This window comes from Cavia porcellus, unplaced genomic scaffold (assembly GCF_034190915.1).
Source record: "Cavia porcellus strain 051 isolate PalLab524CR breed Dunkin Hartley unplaced genomic scaffold, mCavPor4.1 scaffold_8, whole genome shotgun sequence".
NCBI lineage: Eukaryota > Metazoa > Chordata > Mammalia > Rodentia > Caviidae > Cavia > Cavia porcellus.
In genome coordinates this window covers 2109962-2135618 of record NW_026947491.1, presented here as the reverse complement: position 1 = coordinate 2135618, position 25657 = coordinate 2109962, and the positions used below count along the sequence as shown (strand labels likewise).

The following is a 25657-nucleotide window of genomic DNA, read 5'->3' as shown; positions in this document are numbered from 1 at the left end:
AAGTGGTGGCTAAGGCATAAAAAAAGCATATTCACTGCCAAAAATTCTTGGTAAATAAGTAGCAGAGCTGGGATCAACAGGTTAATCTCTTCATAAGTGGACTAAAATATGTTCTCAGGCTATCTTTATAGTCAACAGATTCTGACTGATAGATCCTGTTGTATGTGTTGGGAAGGGAACCAAAACTTCTGATCTACTGCAGAAAATAGGGTATAAATAGATGCCCAATGGGCTGGATTATACATAAAACTGAGGTATACTAAGAATACGTTATTAAATGTACATTGTAAACACTGATAGAATTTGGTAGTGTATAGTTTACTAATTGTTCAGTACACTTAGAAACTTTGTGGGTTTACCTGGAAATATATGAGAGTAAAAGGAGACGGGAAGGCTGTTCTACACTGGCAGCCTATAGCAACGTACTCGGTGGAGAAACCCGGATGTCAAGCAGAAGGTTAGACAGGGTACAGTGGCGAATTGTCTACTGTGGCATTTAGTATAATGTGATTATCAGTAAGAGAAAATAGTAATTAGAAGTGAGGTGATGACAATAGGAAAGAGAAGGAAAAGTATTTTTACAGGAGGAACAGATAAGAATTGTCTAATGCTGTTCTCACATAGGGCAGCGTGAATTAAGTCAAAATCATTCAGAGCTTTCAAATATGAGAAACAACACAAATGCTATTTTTTGTATATTTTGAGTTGGGTTTGAAAGATACAGCAACTTTTGTTCTAGGCATATTGAGTTTAAAAGAGGAATACAAGTTAAAAACCCCTGAGGACAAGTGGAAGCATGAAGCTTAGGCTATGTTTTCTTAGGAATTTTTCTGGACTACAGTAGCATTTAGAGAGAGAGACACAGTTGGAAATCCAGAGGTGAACAGAGTCAGACAAATGTTTTCTAATTCTTGTAGCCTGAATCCTGGTTAAAGAACGTAATCACTTCATCAGCCTGATCCATCACCCTGGAATCACTCCTGCAGTTTTTCTCTTTTTCACAGAAAGATTTTCGGTCAGCCACCAGATCCTACTGACCACTGCGGGATCTCTTAAATCCAGCTTCTCTTGTATGTAACTTTGCTCAGGCACTCAGTACAATTGCCATCACCTTCTGAAAGTGTCTTCTAACTGGTATCGGTGTAACTGTAGTTAGTGCTCTTCTTTAATCTCCTCATGGCCTCCTGCTTCCATCACGGGGAAGACGATAAAAATCGGTTTCTTAGTCTTGATTTAAACCAATTGTGACCTGTCTCTAAAATTTAAGGGAGATAATATCTATAAAGCACTTTTAAAAACTCAGTCATAGCTATTGTTCTTACACCTGAAGCAGTAATGGTAAAAGATCTTAGATACGTGTATACGTATAGTATATGTGAAAATGTACGCACAAGTATCATTTGAACTTAGTGCGATAGATCATCAACTTTATACTGCAGTTCACTGCAAAACAGTTTTACATGAAAACTTCCTAAAAGGTCAATGTATTTGTAACAGTCAGTAAAATTGGGTTTATGTTTCCAGCAACGTGAACTGGAAGAGTGGCAGTTGCAGCAAAGAAGACAAGGGTGTATCAATGCAATTATCGAAGAAGAAAGGCTAAAGCTTCTCAAAGAGCATGCTACGAAGTTGCTAGGATATCTCCCTAAAGTAAGTGAAGTTTGTCTCCAGGTGCCATCCGCATGACCTTGAACTGTGGGAAGCATGACACGGGGGGGGCAGAGGGTGGTTGCCATGCACTTCTTGCTGGCTTATGGGCAGCAGCAGGACCTGGCTGGGTTTTAAACCTTGCAGAGCACATCTGAACATCTCTAAAGTAGGAGTCTGTCTACACACATTGAGGTATGTGGAGTTTGTATTATACTGAGGCACTACATTTATATTTTGGAGGTTCTTTTCAGCCCCTTTCAGTACATGTCTAAGAATAAGTACCCAACCACTGTACATGGTGGACCCCAGATAACAGCTGCATGGAAACATTGTAAGGGGAAACACCAATGAGGGGTGAGTCTTGAACTGAATTTGCGGAGTGGGGTTCTGTATTAGAAGGTTGTGACGAGGTGCTAGGTGGTCTCACTTTTAGAAACAGTGAAACCTTGGTTTGTGAGAGTCATTGGTTCTGTTTCTAACCCAATGCACTTGTGTATCAAAATAGAAGAGAGACGAACCATTGTGACCACATGACATTCAGCCTGTTGTACTGCTCATGTCGTAAGACATCACTTATTTAGCAAGTTGAAATGTCTCAGAAATGTTTGCTCGTCTTGCAGAACACTCACAGACCTAGTTAATCACAACCCAGGGTTTGACTGTAATTCCAAGAAATAGTGAATTTTCAAGTCTACGTGAGATACGTTGTGACTATCAATAAAGTAAGTTTCGTAGTCACAGAATCATCTGGAGTCATGGAAATAAGGTTACCATTACTGAAATATAGAAATCATGCTGTTGAGTTTTTTAATTTGAACACTTAGTGTTCAGGCCAGTACTAAGGAAAGGAGAAAAAGAATTATGTAAGTAACAATTGCCAGGCCATAGGACCTTATAATCTAATTGGCTAGACAGAATTAAAGAATAAAATAATATATTAATGATACAATCCATAGGTCTCTGACAAAGCCCATAGAATAGATTATAAATTCTGGGAGTCTCTGGTTGCAGCATTTTTTTGGTGGGGAAAACAGCTGAGAGGCAGGAGGAGGACCTCGTAAATCTGTGAACAATTTCAAACAGCTTGTTTAAATTAAATTCAAAGGGCTTATTTAAATCCAAACCTGGATTCTTTGCTGCCAGGTTGCATGTTGCTGATTAGCCATACAACTGAGACCAAACAAACAAACAGACAAAGAGTTCCATACGTGAATCCACTGAAGCCCAGGCTCCTCACTGCTACCTTTCTCGGATATTGTAGAGCTGTTGAAGAGTACAAAGTGAATTTAATTACTATCCTTCCAGGTACTCCCAACAGCAGTGTCTGTAGTTGTAAACTAGAGGAGCCCAAATTCCTGTCACAAGTTCCTGCCCTGGAGCTGACTTTTGGGAAACACTGATTTTTATTTAAATACTGTGGCATAAATTTCAGTATCTTAGATGATTTTCCTACCTCATGTCTCTGTATTTGTTAGTCTCAAAAGAAGTTTGTGAAATATTCTGACATTCACAAGTAACCTACAAAATATTTTTCTTGCAGGGAGTATTTAAAACAGAAGATGATGTTGACATGCTTGGCGAAGAGTTTAGGAAAGTGTATCAGAAAAGGAATGAAATTCCTGAACAGAAGCAATAATAGCAAGATCTGGTAAAACCTGGGTTCTTTCATTTGTAACCACTAGATGTCAGTGTAACTTTTGTGTTACAGTTTAGTGTTTTACTTGAATTTTCTAAAATATCACCTTATTTCATAATTTATAAACAATTAGCAGATAAAGACAACTTAATTTTGCAGTCTTTAACTGCAAAATTATCTTCTTTCTGTTGTTATACTGGTAATTTGAAGGTCTGGATTTTATACCATCGTCCGCGTTATTACACTCAGTATAGAAGTATAGGCCAAATCCAGGACTCACTTCTCGGTGTCTCCTTTACTGTTCAGAGAGTTTCTGTATCCCCATCCTCAGGAGTCTATTCACGCTGACTAATAAAGGCTTTGGGCCAAGTGACTGCTCTCTTATGTTTAAGAACTTTACTTCCTTAGTTTGGCCAGGGAAATTCGGAGAATTTGGTCTTAGAGCACTTTTAAAAGTGGGGATTTACCTTGGTTAAATGAGGATTCATGTGGGACTCAGGGAAGATTAACTAAAAACGCAGGAAACTGGAAACCAGAGAGAGACACATACCTTGATAGAGAAGATCAATTTGAAGATCTGGGTAGCAGTTAAAAAGAGGGGAAGTGATCCACTAGGGCCCCACTGTCATCTGCCTGGGAACAGCCATCTTTTTTTTTTTTTTTTTTGGTCTTTTTCCTTTTTATCGGTACCAGAGATAGAACTCACGACTGCCTGCTTATAAGACAGGCGCTTATGCCGCTGAGCTAAATCCCCAGCCCCTGGAACAGCCATCTTGAGAACTTCCCAAATAGTCTGAGGGACCCAGCGAGTGCCACAGACACCAGTGTCCCAGGACAGACTCGTGATATGCAAGCCCCTTCACCCCATCCTCCCCTCTGCGAACACTCCCCTCTACATGCCAGTGCTCACTAAGGGCAGGGGAGTCTCCCTCCCCTCCCGCCCAGCCTCAGGAAGCAAGAGGATAAACTGTTTACTGCAACCATCTGCCCAGCTGCCTGTGCCTGGTGTCACCATTCATCAGCCTGCATTAGTGCCGGGCCCATTTCAGTCCCAACTGAGTGCTAAGCTTGTCCGGGTTAGCGCTGGGCCCCTCAGGTTTGTCATATGCTCTCCAGGCCCTCCAGCTGAGACTCAGAGTTGACACTGGATCACGTGAGTCTGTACCTGCCGCTCAGTGTTTCCCTGCCTCACAGCATCCGAGAGCTGCCCAGGATTCTCTCTAACTTCCAGCCCTAGTCCCATCCTCCATGGAGAGCCCCAGGCCCATGTGACTCCCTGTCCAGTGTGCCTGGCCTGCCAGAGCTCCACTCACTGCCAGACGCCTGCCCCTCCCTGGCCACACTGGAGTCTCCATCCTGCACTTTGCCACTGTCCCAGACTCGTCTGGGTCTCAGCCAAGTGGCCCACTGGAGTTCTACCTGCCTCTTAGCATTGGATTCCACCTAGCACCTAGTACCCTTGGGCCCACCAGAATCTCTTATCAACCCTGGGCACACCTGGGTGCCCCAGGCCTGCACAAGCCTCCATCTGGTATTTTGAGTGGGTCCCATAGCCCCAGATTGTTCATCTGGTGTCCAGTGCTGGTCTAACCAGCCAGGATCTATGCTAGGCGCTTCGAGCCCAGTTGAGTCTTCGCCCGGGGTCCAATGCCCCACTCCTCCCTGGGCCCATGTTCCAGCTTAGACAGTTGCCAAGGACAGGACTTTGCACTCGGGGACCTATCCAACAGAGGTCTCACCGCTCATTTTCACTATGCTGGTTCTTCCTACCCATGAGCAAGGGATTTTTTCCATTTTCTGATGTCCTCTTTGATCTCCTTTTTCAGAGTACTGTAATTTTCAGTGTACAGATTTTTTTACTTCCTGTGTTAGACTGACTCCTAAGTGTTTTTTTTTGGATGCTATTGTGAAGAGTGTGGTTTCCCTAATTTCTCTCTCAGTGAGTTTGTTGTGGTTGTGCAGGAATGTTATTTATGTTTGAATGTTGAGTTTGTATCCATCTTTTATACTACTAAATTTGGTTGTTAAATCTGATTGTTTTTTGGTGGAGTTTTTGGGGTGTTCTATGCAGAGTACCATGTTGTCTGTGAATAATGATAATTTAACTCCTTCATTTCCTATTCTTATTCCTTTTATTTCTCTCTTTTGTCTAATGGCTCTGGTTAATGTTTCCAGAACTGTACTGAACAGGAGTAGTGATAACCTTGTCTGGTACCTGATTTTAGAACAAAAGCTTTCAGTTTTTCTTTATTTGTAATGATATTGGCTGTTGGTTTGTCATATATGGTGGTTTTTTTTTTTTTAACCAGGCTAAGGTAAAGACCATCTATTCTGATTTTCTGTAGAGTTTCTATCATGAATGAGTGTGGGACTTTGTCAGAAGCTTTTCTGCATCTATTGAGATGATCACGTGACTGTGTCATTAGATTTATTTGCATGGTATATTACATTTATTGATTATCATATGTTGAACCATCCTTGCATTCCTGAGATGAATCCTACTTGGTCATAGTATGTTGCTTTTTTGATGATTTGCTACATTCTATTTGCTAGTAACTTATTGAGGATTTTTGCATCTATGTTCTTTAGGGAGATTGGTCTGTAGTTCTTTTTTTGGTTGGGTCTTACTCTGGTTTGCTAATAGGATAATATTTACTTCCAGGAATGAGTTAGGCAGTATTGCTTCCCTTTCAATTTTGAGGAGTATTGGCATTAAATCTTCTCTAATTTTCTTGTAGAATTGAGCAGTAAATCCATCAGGAGCTGGGCTTTTCTTTGTTAGTGAGATTTTAATTACACTTTCAATTTCATTTATTTATATTCAATTATTCAGAATTTTTATATCTTCCTGATTCAGCTTTGGAAATTCATACATACCTAGAAATCTGCCCATTTCTTCTGTTTTTTCTATTTTATGAGAATACAAGTTTTCAAAGTACATACAGATGATCTGGATTCCCACAGGATCTTTAATGATTTCATTCTTTTCATTCCTCATTGCATGGATTTGAGTCTTCACTTTTCTTTTTTTGATGAAGTTAGCTAACAGTTTATCAACTTTATTCATTCTTGAAAAGAACTAACTCTTTCATTCATTAATTCTTTGTGTTTTTTTTAGTCTCAATTGCTCTGATAATTTATAATTTCCTCCCTTGTGTGGGCTTTGGACTTGACTTACTCTTCTTTTCCTAGAGGTTGTAGTGTAACATTAGGTTGTTTATTTGTGCTTGTTCTGTTTTCCGAATGTGAGAATTGACCAGCACAAATTTCTCTCTTAGGACTGCTGTCACTGCATCCCGCAGATTCCAGTATGTTGTATCTGTTGTTTCATTTGATTGTAGATATTGTTTAATTTCTTCTTTAAGTTCATCTGGGACCCATTGTTTGTTCTGGAGGGTGGTATTTAATTTCCATGAGTTTATGGAGTGTTTGTGGTTTCTTTTGTCACTAATTTCCTATTTCATCACAGTATGGCCACATAATGTGCATGGGATAATTCCAGTTAAGCATGTTCTGTAGGCTAGCATATGGTCTGTTTTAGAGAGCATCCTATGTGCAGCTGAGAAGAATGTGTATTCTGATGTTGTGGGGTGAAAACTATAGTATCTACTAAGTCTGTTTACAGTGCATTTCAGTTCTGATATTTGTTTGCCAATTTCTTGTCTAGTTGATCTATCTCTTTGTGACAGTGGGGTACTAAGGCCTCCCTTTACATTGTATTTGCTCATTTGAATTTCAATGTCTATTAATATTTGTCTTATATAGTTGGGTTCACCTCTGTTTGATGCATACATACGTGAATTGGTATCTCTTCCTCTTCAGTTTTTCCCCTAAGAAGTATATAGTGATCTTTTTATCTCTTGATCATTCTTAGTTAGAAATTGACATTTTCTGTAAATAAAATAGCTACCTCTGCTTATTTTTGGGTTCCTGTTGCATGGAGTATTATTTTCTGTCCTTTGACTTTTAGTTTATACATTTTGTTTGAGTTAAATGTGTTTCTTCTGTACAACATAATGGTTGGATTTTCTTTCTTGATCCATTCTGGCAGTCTGTTTCTTTTAACTGGTGAATTGAGGCCATTTACATTTATGTCATAACTAATATGTATTGGCTTATATTTGTCATGTTATTTTCCTGCCGTCGGTTCCCTGATTTACCTCCCTGTTTAACCACTTACCCTCCATGGTGGTTTCTTCCTGTAGTTGCTCTTGAAATTGTCATTTTTATCTCTCTCAGTACTCATTGTAGAGTTGGTTTGGTAGTCATGAGTTTCTTCAGTTCTGTGTCGTAAAAGTATCTTATTTCTCCATTAATTTTGAAAGATACTTTTGCAGGGTACGTGAACCTGGGTTGGAAGTAGTTTTCTATCAGGACTTGAGTACTTCACTCAGATCTTCTTGATCTGAGGGTTTGTGTCGAGAAGTCTGCCATGATTCTGATGGGCTTGCCTTTATCGGTGATCTGTTTCCTTTCCCTAACAGGTTTAATATTCTGATCTTGTGTTGAATTTCTGGGATCTTGATTATTGTATGTTGAGGTGTAGATTTATTTTGGTCATGACTAATTGGGATTCTCTAGGCCCCATTTACCTGGATGTCAGGTTATGTTCTCATGTTTGGGAAATTTTCTGCTATTACTTTTGCAGATAGTCTTTTTATGTCATTTGTTAGCTCTTGCTTTTTCACTAACACCTATCAGTTTTATATTGTTTGTCTTTGTATTGTCTTGCAGCTGTTGGATTATTTCTTGATCCCTTGTTTTGTTTTGTTTTGTTTTGTTTTGTTTGAGAGATCTTGCCTTTCGTGGTCACTAGCCACATCCTGTCTTCAAAACTGAAAGTCAGTCTTCAGTTTCATTCAAGTCATTTTTCAGCTTTCAATGGAATTTCTAATTTCCTGTATATCTGTTTGAATCTGTTTCTTTCCTATATTGATTGTTCATAATTTCTACCCTCTTTCTATCATGATCTACTTTTTATCTGTCTCAAGATTTGCTAATCAATTCCTTTATAATTGTCAATATTTCTTTTTATACCTGAGAGATTATTTCTAGTCTCACTTCCTCTATCGCCTTATGGATTTGTTTCTTTAATTTGGTTTCTATCATTTCAGAAATTTCAGGTGTGTGTTTTCTGTTTTCCTCTGTCTCTCTGTGTCCTAGACTTGTTCTGGGTGAGCTGAAGGTTTCAGGTTACATCTTTCTTCCACATCTTGTCATTTTGGGTTTCAAAAATATATACTGTGTTTTCTGTGTTGATCCTTGTCTTGGTTACTTTTCTCTCATTGCTGGGACAAAATACCTGACACTCAAAATGAAGGAAGGAAAGATTTATTGGGCTTACAGTTTTTGGAGGTTTTAGTCTGTGCTCAGCTGGTTTGAAGACAGAGTGGCATGGCTGAGGGTCAGTCATTCATTGCAGCTGTGGCAGATACCAGGGGTAACCAGAACAAAGGGACGAAAGGGAAGAGCACACCTCCTTTTTTCCTTATATTGTGTGCTGGCTACCTACCCTTGGGCAGGTGCAGCACTCACACTGCCACTCCCAGCACTAGACTGTGAACCAATCACAAATGCTAGACTCAGTTGCCTCCCTGTCTGCATGAGGCTTTGAGGGGACACCAAGACACAAACCATACCAATCCTTGTAAGTTTTTGTAGTAAGTGGCTATATTAGTAGCATCAAGTCCTGTCTAGGTGGCTATATTCGTAGCATCAAGTCTGTTCCTAAGGGATATCTTCTGAGTATAGGAGGTTCTTGGCTTGTGTCTGCTCTCGGTTCTACCTTCTCAGTTAAGAATGAGATGTTGGTATCTGGCTCAGTGCCCACCTCAGTGCTGGGCTGTGGTTAGGTATTACCCCAGAGTTTCTCAGGATTGTTACAGAAGGGAAAACAACTGATTACAACTGATATGACATCCTAGCTAAAGTAGTATAATTAGCAGTAATATAATAGCATCAAGCACAGTTTAGAAAATGACAAACTGTAGAAGATACTAATTTTGTACCATAAAACACAGGAGCAAAATCTGTAAGAGAACTAATAAATTGGGAGCTTGTATTCAAAATTTTTCCCATCGGGGCTGGGGATTTAGCTCAGTGGCACAAGTGCCTGCCTGGCAAGCAAGAGGTTGTGAGTTCAATCCTCAGTACGAAAGCAAAAAAATGTATTCAGAGTTTTTCCCCTCGTTAGAGAGGTGTTACCCTGTGATGGGGAGAGTTAAGAAGAATAGTGGGTAAAACAAAGATAACTGAAGAGAAAGTAGAAGTAGGCTGGAAGACAAAGGATGAACATGCAAATTTTGGGAAACTAGAGAAATGAGCAGGAGAGAAAAAATGAGGCAGTAAGCAAGGGATTATCTGAACTTGGTCTCTGGGTTAGGGGATGGTGTAAGTTTTCTGTGGTGGGGTTCTCCCCAACAATTCAGAAAAGAGCAAAAAAAGAAAAAAAAGTAATAGACTGGGGATGGCCCCCCTTCTGCTTTTATTCCCTGTCTTTGTCTTCAAGCACACCGCGAGGTCACCTGATTCACCTGCTGGCTCACGTTGTTACTGTTGCTTTGAAATAAATTAGACTCACATGTGTAGACACTGTATTGTGTCCCTGGTGTGAAAATCTAAAAGAGTAAATAAAGTATAAAAATAAAGTATAAAATGTGTAAAAGCTATTATTAAATGGAACGAATTTATTCAGAGGGAAAGAGGAGCTAGCATACGTGAAAGGATAGTAGGAAAAAGTAAAAACTGCAAGTAAGTTATACTATTAGTATCTCTTAGATCATTAAAAGGGGAGGTGTGTGCTAAAATCTATTAGAGTTTTTATGCCTGTATGTTGTACCCTGACCAACAACTTTAAAGATAACAATATGTAAGGTATTATTCGTCTGCCCCAACCCTGCTAAGTGCACTGGTTGGAACTGGCATAGCTCTAGGTGTGGGTGAATGGATTTAATGAAGATAGAAGCTCACCTGTGTGTGTGGGTGGGATAAGAGGGAAGAGCAGCCTCCTGCTGCTCGCTCCCTGCCTTTCCATGGATTGTTTCCCCTCTGCCTTGCACTTTGCTTTGGAGCCAGCCAGTTATACACTGAAAGCTCTATAAACAGAGCTGAAATAAACCTTTCTTCTTTTAACTTGTGGGTGTTGGGTATTTTGCCTCAGCAATGAGAGAAGAAAGACACTGCTACACTGCTAAATTTGGCAATTCGGAGTCGTTTGGTGGATTGGGGGGGGGGCTGGTATTCAATGTAGAGAACCAGGTCAACTGCAAACAGTGGTGATTTGACTTCTTCCTTTCCTATTAGTATCCCTTTTATTTCTTTTTCTTTCCTAATTGTTCTAGCTAATACTTTGAGGACTGTGTTGAATAGGAGTGGTCATAGTGGAAATCCTTGTCTTCCTGATTTTAGAGGGAAAGCATCATTTAATCTGATGCTGTCTGGTTTGTCACAAATGTCTTTTATCAGAGTGAGACAGGATCTTTCTATGCCTGTTTTTCTCAGGCTTTTTATCATGAATGGATTTTTCCAGAGGCCTTTTCTGTACCTACTGAAATGATCATGTGATTTTTGTCTTTGCTTCTGTTAATGCAAGATATTACACTTACTGAATGGCTTATGTTGAACCATTCTTTTTTTTTTATTTAAAGAAAAGAAAACGAAAAAAATACATGGAGATTAAAAAAAAAGGGTAGAAATAATACAAAATTACAGACAAACAAAAGGTAAGAAATTGCCGGTTGATAAGTTACACATTGTCATCTTCGAAATAGCTGTTCAGGTTATAGAATTAGAGTATTTAGAATGACATTCAAAGAGTGACCCTACAAACCATTCTGCTCTATGATCGAACAAAAGCTCAGTAATATGATTATCAGTCTTACACATTTGTTTTACATCTCAAAGAGGGTAAGATTAAACATATCAAAACAGAACAGAACATTTAAAAAAAATAAAATAAAAAACAATTTAAAGAAATACAGATTTCAAAGCAAGTCCACTGGAGATCTTCATTATCTAACTGTCTCTAGCTTCTTACAAATAGTTGTCCCTATCTTCACCCACTTTATATACTTATTGCATATTATAGAACTAATCAAATCATTACAGGATGATGAAGTCTTTTTAGGTCCTCAAGTTCCAAATTAGGGAAGACAATAGCAACTACCATCGCATCTCTCATTCTCTTTGTGATAGCCGTCTCCATCTCTGCATATGCTGAAGTTGAATTGAAGAAACCAGTCCAATGTCATTCTAATCAGCAAACAATAGATTGCTAGAATTTATATTATAATGCTACAAAATAAGCCTCGGGTTTCTCAGGGTCTCTTCCTCAGAGTATTTGTTCCTTACTTCTTGCATTATATAATCTGTTCCCGTAAATAATTTAAGAAAAAAAAAAAAAACCCATGTGTGAATTTCTACCTATATATCTATCCTCTCTGTATTATAGGGAAAACCAAGTCATAGCAAGACAGCAAAACAATTTCCTAGAAAAACATGCAATGGATAAGACATATAAAACTACAATATAAATGATCTTCCGTAGCTACTATGTTTTCTCTTGTTATTCTCAATAGATTTGTCCACAACACTGGCTTATTATAGTTAAACATACTATCACCTATTTTTATAAAAACTTAACTTTGACAGCATTGTAGGATTTGAGAGCTGTTACTGATTCATACCAGTATGGATATCCTTTACATCTTGTCATGCTCAGAGTAGTTTCCTCTACTTTTAGGGTTGATTCTAACACGCATACCGATTTCAAATAGGATCAGTCAAGGCCAACCAATAGTCTTATGATTCAGATACAATTAAGATCAGTCATAGTAAGACAATGTAAGTAATACAGGATTTCAGCCTAAGTCAATAGGAAAGTAAGGATAGTTACCATGGTATAACCTGCTATTTTTGGTTCTAGAGGTCTGTGTCCTCAAATCTGACATGAGTGGACAGACCAGAACAAATTAAATTCAATCTAAATATGGCACTAGGACTACTGTGTTTTTTAAATCGTTATACACCATTAGCAATGACCTCTGCTTTTTTTTTAAAATATAGTTTCAGAGCTGTCTATACTAAAGACTAGCTTACCGTCTCTGCCTCATGTCTGCTACTCCACTTTTCTGCTATAATTTGTCCACCTTATTCCCTCATTCCATTGTCTGCCCCGTTCACTGAGACCTCTCTGCCACTGTTGCTGGAATCCTGATATCTCTTCCTCTCTTTCTCTGTAATGTCCTTCAGCGCTCTCTGTAGGGTTGGATTGGTGGCCACGAACTCCCACAGTTCCTCCTTGTCTTGAAAGTATCTTATTTCTCCATTAATTTTTAGAGAGAGTTTTGATGGGTATATGAACTTTGGTTGCATATTTTTTTCTTTCAGGACTTGGAATATTTCTCCCCACTCCCTTCTTGACTTAAAGAGTTTGTGTTGATAAGTCTGCTGTTATTTTGATAGTTTTCCCGTTATAGGTAACCTGCATCTTTTCTCTGGCTGCTTTTAATATTCTGTTCTTTTGGTGGATTTCTGGGATCTCGATTATTATATGCCTAGGCGTAGATCTGTTTTGGTTGTAGGTAGCTGGCGTTCTGTATGCCTCTTTTATCTGGATATCATTTCTTTTTGCTATACATGGGAAATTTTGCTTTAATATATCTGTGAATATTTTTTGTATTTCATTTTTGGATGTTCCTGCTACCTCACTCACATTCTTTATTCTTAGGTTATGTATCTTTTTGTCATCTTCTAGTTTTTGAATTGCTTCTTTCTGGTTCCTTGTTATTTTTAAGAGGCTTTTTCTTTCACTTGTTCATATGCCCTAAATCTCTCTTCAAGTTTCAGAAGGCTGTCTTTAGTTTCTGTCAAGGCATTTTGCCAGTGTTCAATGGAGTTTTTAGTTTCCTGATATTCTCTTTGGATCTGTTTCATGTATTCTAAGTTATGTTTAAATTCTTCTTCAGATGCTTCTCTTTCTTTTCTGATTTCCTCAGTTCTTCCATTTGTGTTCTCTTGGGCAGGGCTTGTCATTTCTTTAATCTCTTTATATCTTGCCTTACTTGGATCAGGAGTACAGCTTTAAATTCCTCTATGAGATCATGTAGGTACTTTTTAATTTCGGCTGATGCTGTGTCGAGTAGTGGATGGTTACTGTGCTTGTTCTCTTCAGTGTTTAGTTCTCCTGGGCTTATTTTCTACTGTTGGGCAGCTGGAGTTTTTTTTAAATTTTTATCTCTTGTCATGTTTCTGGTTTCTTTCAGACTGTCCTGGAGTTCTCTGGCCCTCTCCAAATTGCTTAGGGCCTTTCAGAAGCGTGCTGGCTTGAGTTTTTGCTGTCCTCCCCAATTTACTGTTATCTGGGGTAGGCTGGGATGCAGGGGCGGTACAGGCTAGTCTCTAGCCTCTGTGCCAGTTAATTCATAAATTAGGCTGTACTTTCTGGTTGTCACTGAGTTGTGCCTATTTTGTATCCGCTTATTGGGCCCCAAGCAGAGGCTTGGTTTAGCCCCAGTAGCTCCTGCCAGTTCTCTTTGTACCAGAAGCAGCTGAGTAATGTCACTATGGCACAGGGTTCTGCCCAAATCCCAGCTGTTCTCTTCCAAACCTCTCTGTGACAGGAGCACCAGAATAGCAGGTCCGCCCAAAACCAAGATGTCTCCCACTAAGTTCTCTGTGTGGAGCTGAAGCCAGCACGTAATCAGGCTCTGTCAGTTTTCAAGATGTCTTCCACCAGCCCTGCCTACAGGGGGACCTGGTGATGTCACCATGCTGCAGTTTCTGCCGCCAGACTAAAATGTCTGCCACCAGACTCTGTGTTATTGATTTCTCCGTGGTGGCGGGCCAGCTGTTCTCTGGCCAACCCCAGCAGCCGCGGGGTTCCCAGTACTCACCAGAGTCTGGTGCAAGTCCTCATTCCGGGACCACCGCACACCAAGCTGCCCACCTTTCCCGCACTTCCGGCACAGCGCGGAACGGTGCACAGCGTGCGCTCCCGGCACAGCGCTGAAAGGTCAGATATCTGTGCACCATTTAGATTTGAAACACCAGAGCTTTGTACATCCCCTCTGGTGCAGCGGTGCAGTCCTGGCTGCTACTCGGAGTCCCGGCCCGGGTCTCAGTTTCCCGCAGTCCCCAAAAGCAACTCAGCTTTTCCTGCTGGGTCCACGGGTCAGTTTGTTGATTTAAAGGCGCGGGATTTGCAGCCTCCCGTTATCAGCGTTCACGGTCTCAGCACGACTTTAAATCCTCCAGCTGTACTGTCTTGGTTAATAAGAATCACTTTCGATTTGTCTGGCCCTCTCCATGTTGTCATTTTTTAACTTCTAGTATGAATTCTCCGGAGAGACTCTTCGCTCGATCCCCTAGCTAGCCACCATTTTTCGGAATCTGTTGAACCATTCTTATATTCTTATGTCCCGAGGATGAAGCCTTCTTGGTCACAATGTTTGATCTTTTTGATGATCTGTTTCATTCTGTTTGTATCTTGAGGAGTTTTGCATCTCTATATTCATTAAAGAGATTGGTTCTCTTTTTGGTTGAGTCCTTTTCTGGTTTTGGACTTAGGATAATGCTAGCTTCTAGGAAACACTGGGAAAACCTTCCTTTTCAATTTCATTAAATAGTTTGAGGAGTATTAGCATTAGATCTTCTCTGAGGTCCTTTTAGAATTTGGCAGTGAATTCATCAGGACCTGGGCTTTTCTTTGTAGGTAGTTTTTTAAAAAAATTATTGTTTCAGAAAGCAACCCGCTTGCCTCCCTGCTAAACAGCCATGGCTTGAGTGATTTGAGTTTTTTCTCTCCAGGGAAAGAACCATCCAGTGTCTCCCAAGATCCCACGATATTGGGACTTAGGGCGCTGGGAAAGAAAACAACCTGCTCGCCTCCCTGGTAAGCAGCCATGAACCTACAGGTACATAGGCTGAGCATCAAACATTCCATCCCACCACTACCCCCCCACCCCCGTTAGCAAATGGGAGCCAGAGGTCTGAGCATCTCTTGGGAGGATGACCATGTGCAATATAGCAAAACTGGGGGATTTCCTTCTACCATCTCTTTGAAGGCAAATATTGTTTTCACTGTTTTGCTTTGTTCTTATTAATTGTATTGCTCTATTCAATATTCTGTTTGGTAAGTTCTATAATGTTCTGTATTTGGTTTGATTTTGCTATTCCTGATTGAAAGGACAACTACTTGTGGAGATAATGAGATATACTATGGTACCTATTACTGTTATCCTGGTAACCTACTGTGAAGTTCTGTACCAATTTCATTGCATTGGCTCAATTGGCTTTGTTCTGTCTTATTCTGCTGTATTTTACTACCTTCAAAATAATAAAAAATTATTTCAATTTTATTAACTGTTATTGGATTATACAGTTTTAAAACTTTCAGTTTTCTGGAAATCTTTACAAAGTTAGTGGTGGTAATATTCTAGATTTTGGTAGTGTCCATTATGATTTCACCATTTTCATTTTAATTTCATTGATTTGAGTTTTTTCTCTCCTGTTTGGAAGATTGGCTAACAGTTTGTTCATTTGAAAAGCCACCTCTGATTTTTTAAATATATTTTATGAGATTTCTTTGATTTCTGTTCTGAGCTTTATGATTTCCTTCCTCATATTAGAAGTGGATTTGGATGTTCATCTGATCTTGTGTGTGCAGTAATGTTTGTTTGATGCAGTTGAGTGTGCTGTTGTTCGGTGCATGTTTATAACTGTTCTCTCAAGTATTCCATTAACCAATGTGTAATGACCATCTTTACCTTTTCTGATCAGTTTTGGCTGAAGTGCACTGTGTCTGAATAGAGGGTTGTTACTTCTATTTGTTTCTGGGTTCTCATTCCATCGAATATTGTTTTCCATTCTTTGATTTTTTATTATGAATTTCTTTTTGGGTTAAATGTTTCTTGTTTACAGCACGCCACTGGATTTTGTTTCTTAATCATTTTGCCAATCTGTTTTAGGATGTGAGAATTAAGACCGTTCACACTGAAAGTTATTACTGATAGGTGTTGACATTCCTGTCATTGCATTCTTTCCCTGTTTCTAATTTTCTTTTCCTCTTCTGAATGGCTCACCCTACCTCATGTCGTCATTCTGTTGGGGCTTTTAGCATTCTTAACGTCATTATCTCTTTCTAGAATATCTGTGAGAATTTTTTGGAGAGGTTTTTGGTGGTCACTTTTCTGGGGTAGTCTCTACCACTGAGTTACCTTATTTCTCCACCAACATTGAAAGATAATTTTGTAGAACATATCAGTCTGGGTTAGAGATTTTTGCAAGTGAGGCACTTGAAACATTTCAAGCTTTTTTGACTATAAGAAGTCTGCTGCAATTCTTTCCTTTCTAAGTGATTCACTGCCTTTGCCCAACAGCTGTTAAGATTCTGTTTTTGTGCTGGAGTTCTGGAATTCTGACTGTGCTGTTTTGTGAATAGCTGATTGTGGCTATTTGGATTTCCACGTGCCTTATTTATCTGTTAAAATTTTCCTGTACTTGGAAAATTTTCTATTTCTAAAAACAAGTTTTTATGCCATTTGTGCTGTCTTCAGATTTTTCATTAATTTCAATTAACTGTAGTTTCTCCATCACATAGTAGCTGTTGGATCCACTTTTTTATTCTCTTGTTGTTTTTCAACTATCTTTCAATAATTGATCACTTAGAATGGCCTAAATTTCTAGTTCTAACACTGTTCCTTAGGTTAGTTGCTTTGCGGACCACACTTTCCATAGAATTGTTAATTCACTTGACTTTTTCATGAACTCTTATTCTTTTCTGTGCTGGATATTCACATTTTGCATGTTTATTTATTATTTTTATTTTAAAGAGAATAAAACTAAACAAAGTACAACATAATAGAGCCAATCAAAGCAAAACAATGAAAGTGATACAGGACTTCAAAATCGGGTAATAGGAAATCAACAATGGCTACCATTATATATCTTGTCATCTTCAAAATAGCTGCCCATACCATCAGACAGAACAAAATAAAACAATAAAATCAAAAACAAAACAAAACAATGAAAATGATACAGGACTTCAAAACAAGATAATAGGAAGTTAACAATGGCTATCATAATAAGCCTTTTGTTATCCTCTAAATGTTGCTCAGACCACTGGCTGAGCCAGTGAAACCATAAAAGTATTGTTTCTTTACTTCAGTTGCTATCATCTCAGACTGTGCTCCTCCAAATTAGATGGTTGCTTATGAGGGGGACTCTTCTCCTGGCCCACCTGCCAGCTGGCTCCATACAAGTAAGTGTGGCTTTCTGGTTCTCGCCCAGCCAGCATGATTTGTGCTTACTTACAGTGAGCCTTGGGGTCCTGGTTCTCCCCAGCTGGCATGACTTTTGCTGGCTCACACGGCAGGGCTCAGGGGTTTCCCGTTCTCCCCTGGCCAGTGCAACTGCTGCTGCTTCACGGGGTGGGACTTGAGTTCCTTGTTCTCTCCTAACAGGCACAACTTCCCTGCATCAGTTCATTTAGCATGGTTAGCTTTTTGTTAGTGTTTTCTGTATACATGATGATCATTTTATTAGGATCATTAATGGTTTAGTTATATTTTCACTGAACTTGCCAAGAGTTTCTTGATTTGTATTTTTTGTTTCTTCCTTTCAAATAATTTGACTGTATGACTTTTGATTTCTTCCCCCATCAAAGCCCTATGGATCTGCTCTGGGGAAGCTGGGAATTTGGGGAGGCTTTTCTTTTTTTTTTTTTTTGCTTGTTTTCTCTTGCTTCTGTCTGTTTTCTGTGATGAGGCTTACAGGTTGATTATAGTGGAAGACTTTGTTGCTAGTATGGAGACTCAGTGTCTGCTTTTCAATGGCGCACTCTGGGATTTGGCTAACTGCAGGCCTTTCTCTCTGTCCCAGAATGCCTCCACCTCCACTTATTTGGGAAGTGAAACTGCAGTGTATCTGGCTTAGGATCTAATTCACTGTTAATGACACCGAGGTAATCCAGATACTGGCATACAGAGAAAACAGATTAATAGCAGTAACTTTATCACTTTGGCTATAATAATAAAACCAGCAACAATAGCATGAAAGACAAACTAGATAATGACAAACCCTACAAACCAATAATGTACCATCCTTAACCACAGAAGATGTATGATTACAATATATTCAAACCAAATATTGACCTAAAGTAAATGTAGTAGATGAAACAATTTTTTATTTATTGGTACAATTTAGATTATGTAATGATCATATTCATTATAGGGAATTTGTACCTGTACATGATATATCGTGATTCTTTTTCCCCCCTATTCCCACCATCCTTTCAAACCCGTTTCCCCTCCCCATTCACAAAGCTCTTTTCATTTTATCCTTTTCTCATTTTCTTTTCCTTCTTTCCTTTCCCTCTCCCAACTCCCTAGTTTCCCTTTCCTTTTGAAATTCTTCCTGTTTCACAATATCTATTGTGTATTTGAGTTTTTACATTTTCACTTTCTCACACCAGAGATAAAGCAACATTTACACGTTTCTAATTTATTTCACATGATTATGGTCTCAAGGTCCATCCGTGTAACTATAAATGTTTCCATTTTATCTTTATGGCTGAGTAATATACATGTACATACATACACTTATCCATTCATCAGTTGATGAGTATCTGAGTTGCTTCAAAGATGTAGCTGTTATGAAATGTGATGCGATAAACACGGGTGTTCATGTATTACTGTGGTTAGGATGCTTTTAATTTTCTGGAAATGTACCCAGAAAAGGATAGTTGGGTCAGATGGGACCTCTAATCCTAGTGTGTTGAGGAATCTCCTTACTGCCAGTGGTTGTACCAGCTTTCATTGCCACTGACAGTGGGAAAGTGTTCCTTTCTCCCCAGAGCCCTGCCAGTATTATTTTCTTAATAATAGTCAGTTCTTTCTGCAGTAGAATCTCAGTGTTCTTTTAATGTGCATTTCTTGAATGACCAAATGATACTAAACATTTTTTCATGTATTTATTTGCTGTTTACTTCTTCTGAGAAGTGTGTATTCATCTTAGAGGTCCATTTTTGAATTGTGTCTCTGAATTTGGAGGGTCTGGATTTCAGTTCTTCATATATTCTAAATATTTCTTTTCTGTCTGAAGATCAGCTGGCAAAAATGGTTTCCAACTCTGGGTTGTCTCCACTCTGTTGGTGATTTCTTTTGCAGTGCAAAAGCTTTTTAATAAGACGAGATCACAGTTGTTGACTCTTTGTGGTAATTCCTAGTTGACTGGGGTTTTGTTCATAAAGTCTCACCTGTCTTGAAGAGTTCTGCCTATTCTTTCAGCAGATTTAATGTTTCTGTTTTAATATTTAGATCTCTGGTCCAGTTTGATTTTTAATTGTACAAAGTGATAGACATGAGTCTAGCTTTAGTCTTTGGTGTGTAGAAAGCAGTTTATTACAGGCTAGTTTTTCCAATGAACATACTTAGTTCCTGAATGTGTTTGTAGTTGTTTTTGTACTTTCAGGTCTGTTCTATTAAACCTCAGTTCTGTTTTTTTATTTTTATTTTTTGTCAGTACCATTCTGCTTTTTTCACAATAGCTCTGTAATATAATTTCAGGTCAGGAATTGTGATACCCTTACCTTGACTTTGTTCCCACAACTTTCTTCAATTATAGGTCTATTTTGATTCCAAATGAATTTTAGGAATGTTTTCCTCTAGTTCTGTGAGTTATGGTAATGATATTCTGATTGGGATTGCATTAAATCTGCATAGCAATTTTGGGAGTACAGCCATTTTCACTATACTGGTTCTTCCTACCCTGAAATAAGGGATACCTTTCCATTTTCTTATCCTTTTTGACAGTACTGTGTTTTCAATGTAGAGATCTTTTACTTCCTTTGTTAGATTGAATACTAAGTATTTCCTTTTTTTTTTTTTTTTTTTGATGCTATTGTGAAGGGTGCTGTTTCTCTGATTTCTCTCTGTTTATTGTATGTACAGGAATGCTACTGATTTCTGTGTTGACTTTGTATCCAGCTATGCTACTAAATTTGGTTATTAAATCTGGAAGTCTTTTGGTGGAGTTTTTTGATAATTAAGTAGAGTATCATATCATCTGCAAATAATGATAATTAAACTTCTTTCTTCTTTCCACTGTAAAACCATTCTCGAGACACTCCTGACTCCTGCCCTGTAGCCATGTGAGACTCTGTGGGCCCTCTAAGGCAAATTTCTCAGCTTGTGTCACCGCTGGCTGAGAGAAACAGCTTCGAATCACAGCAGCAGGCAAATCATAAAAGCTACAGCTTCTGGTGACTCTCAGCGCTGCTCTAGCGGGCTTGGGGAGGACTCCTGGAGATGCCTATTCTGCCGTCCTGCCCCACTCTCTCCCAGAATCTGTTTAACACACAGGGCTATAAGATCATAAGAAAGATAGAACCAAAAGTTAAATTCTTGCTGCTTTATTTATAAAACATTTAACAATTGGGATAATATATCAATTTGTTTTAGCACCACATCAAAACAAAGAAACAAGGAATTCTTTAAAATTTTGATTCATTTTCATTACTTTTGAAGAGTAAAAATAATTCAAACTTTTACAATTAAATAAGAAGGATATCCATCCCACACAGTCCAATATCATTTTATGAAGTTCCCCATTCAAGTGTCTTCATGAATTCTTCTTCAGTGAAAGACAGCAACTTGGCAGCTTCAATATGCATCTATTTAAAAATAATCAAAATTATCTGATCTAATATGAAGAATTGAATAAGAGGTGCCTTTTAAACATATACAGAAATGTTATCAAAATACCAGTTCTAAATATGTAATACAATTCCAATAATGATTATATCTCTAATGAAAATTACATTCAGTGATCAACCTATAAACTTTTTTGTCCAGTAACAATAAAGAACCAATTTATTTAAAAAATGGTTCAGTACTTAATACCTGGCTCTTAAAAGGGAAAGGGAGACAGTTATGAATTCATCTCATTACATATTTACAGAGGGGAACAGCAGTGAATTGAAATTAGTGTTCACTCAAGGTTTTTAAAAGTAAGTGGCCCCCAAAGTAGGAGTTGGTATTATGTACATTACAGTTTTGTATATCATATGGCACGGAAGGTCCCATCCTGTGCTTACTCATCCATTTTCCACATAATTTACTCACATGAAAATCCCCATAAACTTAGATGACATTACTATATTACACATACTATATTTCATACATATGATGCATTTTATTTAGAAAAAATTTTGTGTCTGGGGATGTCAAAATAAAAACTAGATATACTTAAAAGACACTAAATGGTAAAATAGTTCAGTTTTTCCAATTTAATATTTATTTGAAGACAAACTCACCTTCTGCCTTTTTAAAATATCAATTAATTTTAATTGTTTCTTGAAACCTATCATTAATTCTCCTTTTTGTTTTTCTAGCTTCTTGTTTTCTGATTTTAACACTTCAATTTTTTTGTTTTCTTCATTTGCTATATCCTACAAAAGGAAGAAGTCACATATATTATTTTTCTGATTTGCAGTTTTTCAGTGAAATTACATCAGTTACTATTTTTAACTCAAATTTTTTTGTGTACTAAAATTTCTTTGCATTACTGAAGTACTATGAGTTTATAGCTTTTTAAAAAAAACTATAACCTGATATTTGACTCTCCTATCTCTCTCATAAAAACAGATAGTTTTAAAATAATGCAGTTATAACTCCAGTACTGCAAATTAACTTGTATCAGGCCACATAATGACCATTGGGTGCTGGATCCAGAGGATTTGGTAGATGCTTAGTCCAAGAAGCTGTAAGTTGTAGAACAAGAATGATCATAGATGCAGTTCCAGTCTGAGACTGAAGGCCTAGATATTTCCCAGAGAGTTACTAGTATTATTCCATGTTCAAAGGATGCAGAAACTGACGTCTGATGTACATAGGAAATGGCGGTAGTAAAAATGCACCAGCTCAAGGAGAATGGAGCTTGTTTAAACTCTTACACCTCTCCCTTTCCTTCTATCTAGGCTGCAAGTCTACTACGTGGTGACACCCACAGCTGAGGTGGATCTTTTCTCCTCGGTTTGCAAACTTATAAATAACTTATGAGAGAAGAAATCAAAGGGAAAATTAGAAAATATCATAAATGGAATAAAAGTTTAAAAAACTGTGGGAAGTACTTAAAGGAATGCAAAAGGGGAAATTTTCAAGATTAAATGCTAATATTAACAAAGAACATTTACACAGTCTCTAATTATTTTTTAAGAAATTGGCAAAAGAATAAAAAATTGAATCCAAAGTCAAAAGAAGGAAATAAACAAAAATCATTATAGAGGAAAACTGAAACTAGAACTAGCAGACATCTAGTAAAGCTGATTAAAAAAAAAAGGATGAAAAATTCCAAAACAAGAATGATGGAGGGAGAAAACCAATAAAAATGTAGGAGGAATATAGAAAGGAAAATACAAAAATAGTATAAAAAGCTTTATGCCAGTAACTTTCAACAACAGATGAAAATGGATAGATTCCTATAAGATCCAAACATCCCAATCAAGAAAATATTTTATAACATTTTAAATATAACAGGATAAATATATAGTATGGTAGCCATTGTAGATTTGCTATTATTTCAAAGTCCTGTATTGCTTTCATTGTTTTGTTTTGATTGGTTTTATTCTGTTTTACTTTGTTTGGTTTTAATTCTCTCTAAAATAAAATAAGTAAAAGGAAATATTGATAACTGTACCATGTTTTGGCCATTCAGGTTGACAGAAAATCAAAATCTAATAATTGATATTTATGAAATGTTCACAAAAGAGTCTCACATGCAAATCCGTATTTGGGCCTTCATTTATTCAACAGATACATAAAGCATGGAATGCTAACCCTCTGCCAAGCACTGGAGACATGATGGTGATCTCTCACTCTGGAACAGTTAGTAACTGTGGTTTGAGAACTGTAGGCAGCAGTTGCACTGGGACCTGGTCACCTGCACATTCCAGCCCTCCAGGTGATCCTGATTTATGCTCAAGTTTGAGGACCACTATCTTATAAAATATCCCTCAATTTATATTAGAAGATTGAGGCACAGAAAAGACTGTAACAGACTTGAGATATTAAAGACACTTTTCTCACTAACTTACTCTTAGAGATTAGAAAAGTATCTGTGATAGAATATGAGACCCATAATGACGTTTTGGTGAAGAACTTAAAATTTCCTCCAAAGAGTTGTGCCATCACCTAATTATGGTAACAGCCCAAGCAGATAATCCCACTTGTTGAAAATGTACTTATTACCAGTGAATACATTTCTTCTGAAAACAGAAATGTTCAACATGACATCAGAATTAAAATTTAAAGCTATTATCTTTGATGTTTGCATAAGATTACCAAAGGTCATCACTACCAAAACTATTCAGTCTTTGCATACCTTATTATTTTGCTTTAATTTATTTAACTCTAGTTTATACTTTTCTGCTTCTTCAAGGGCTCTATTCAAGCGAACTTCTATAGCACTTTGAATGGTGGCAGCCTGTGTTTGTAGTCGTCTTTTATTTTCTAATTCCTGTGTAATAAAACAAAAAGATATGGGCTATTTAAATAAGTTCTATTTGTATATTTTTAACATTTTTCCATTTTCATATCCCTTGGTTTTTTCCAAAGTTTATAGCCACACACAGGGCTGAAGTCACAGTGGTAAGTGATAGTTTTTAGGGAATTCTTACCCTGAACAGGAATTTAAAAATACATACAATAAACTCTAGTCATGAACTGGCTCTCAAGTTCAGCTTCTTCTTTTTAACACCTGTATTTACTTTATAAACAACATTTTGTATACAATTCTTGGAACCTACTGAAACACTGTTTTTGTGTAAAACTGACAAAGCATACCATTAAGAAAACAGTCATTAAATACAGAACATCAGATACTAGTCTTACAGGAAAATCCCAGTGCTGAACAGAAACAGTGTGTCTTGTGATGAGTTTCCACATTCTGGGATGTGTTTGCTCCTAGTATCTCTCCAAGTAGTCTAGAATATTCTGTTGCACAGAGTCAACAGGCAAACACCTGAAGAAGCATGAACATACTGGATAAACTCCCAACTCAACCAGAGCGTTTGCCCTTTACACAGCCTTTTCTACTGCCACACACAGAACTTCAGTAGCATCAGCAGTCCTAGGGTGTCTCCCCAACGGCCATGGCGGTTCAGGCCTCTGAGCCTTTGTTCATGCTTTTCCTGCTTTCCGTGATCCTCTCTCTCTCCTCATGTTTAACTAACCAGTACCTACTTACTATCTAAGATTCAGCTAGGCTCGTTTGCTAGTGTTTAACTTCCTTGGGAAGCCTCTCCTCTGTGATCCTCACTATCCACCCAGGTTCGATTTAGTACCTTTTCTTCAGAGCTTCCGCAGCACCTTCAGACACACTGACCACAGCACCTGCTGCATGGTTTCAAACTATTCACTTGCTTTGTTTCCTCCAATACATGGTAAGTGACCTCCATGGGGGCAGAAACTACCTTAAATTCTACATCCTCAGCATTTCACTGTCATCTAAAAAACACTGACATCTTTATTTTATTGAATACTAACCAACTCTTCTTTGTAACTCCCTTAGTTACTTCTTGCTCATTGCTGAGACAAAATACCCAGCACCCAGTGTTTAAGGGAGGAAGGTTTACTTAGGTCACAGAGTGTAGAAGTTTCCGTCTATAACCAGCTGGCTTCAACAATGGGTGGCTCAGCAGAGGAACATTACAGAGAACAGTTCATGGCAGCAGACACCAAGAGCAATAAGCAAGAGAAAACAAACCTCTTTCTGTCCCATGTTCATCCAGGCTGCTGAGATTACAGCAGCACCAAACCAACCAGTGAATTGATTTATTAATCACACAGTCTTAGTCCCAGGCATCACATACTCTAGACTCAGCCACCTTTGAAAAAGCCTCACCTAAGATTGTATGAGGCTTTGGGGAGGCAGCTAGGCACAAACTGTAGTATTCAGCCCCTGGAGCCCCAAAGACTAATGTGTATTCCTTTGTGAAAAGGCATTTAGTCTATTTCTAAGAGTTGTTGAAACTGTTAGGACTTTGGCAGCTCTTAAAGTCCAAGTCCTAAGTCTCCTCTGAGTTTTAAGGCAAACTCTTGGCTGCAAGCCCCCATAAAGATGAAAAGAAAGTCAAAACACTTCTACCATACAGTGGCAAAAGACAAACACTACTGTTCTAAACGATAAATGGGGATACAAATGAATGGAACCAAAGAAAGTCCAAAACCCACCAGGGCAAACATTATATGCTGTAGTTCCACATGCAGCATCCAAAGCAATCTATGTCAAGATACGAATTTCACTAAGTGTATAAGATAGACATGATATTACTGAGTTTTGTTGGATCATTGAACAGAACTGTTTGGTCTCACTGTT

General features: G+C 38.1%; 2 protein-coding genes across 12 annotated transcripts in view; one reads left to right on the top strand and one right to left on the bottom strand.

The window, feature by feature from the left end:
- Mns1 (meiosis specific nuclear structural 1) overlaps positions 1-22370 on the top strand; it is a 61248-nt gene extending 38878 nt beyond the window's left edge. Inside the window, exons 9-11 of one of the 2 annotated variants that reach the window (XM_013159820.3) lie at positions 1525-1650; positions 3191-3298; positions 22260-22370. In XM_013159820.3, the coding sequence (XP_013015274.2) occupies positions 1525-1650; positions 3191-3286 (222 nt within the window). In that variant the 3' untranslated portion in view covers positions 3287-3298; positions 22260-22370. Of the gene's footprint in view, positions 1-1524; positions 1651-3190; positions 3671-22259 lie in introns of those variants that run through there. The other variant, XM_013159813.3, reaches the window with a different exon arrangement.
- Tex9 (testis expressed 9) overlaps positions 20678-25657 on the bottom strand; it is a 30978-nt gene continuing 25998 nt past the window's right edge. For all 10 annotated transcript variants that reach the window (XM_063254256.1, XM_063254258.1, XM_063254249.1 and 7 more), the window contains 3 exons: positions 23663-23797; positions 21597-21731; positions 20678-20954 (listed from right to left, as the gene is read on the bottom strand). In XM_063254256.1, the coding sequence (XP_063110326.1) occupies positions 20877-20954; positions 21597-21731; positions 23663-23797 (348 nt within the window). In that variant the 3' untranslated portion in view covers positions 20678-20876. The remainder of the gene's footprint in view (positions 20955-21596; positions 21732-23662; positions 23798-25657) is intronic.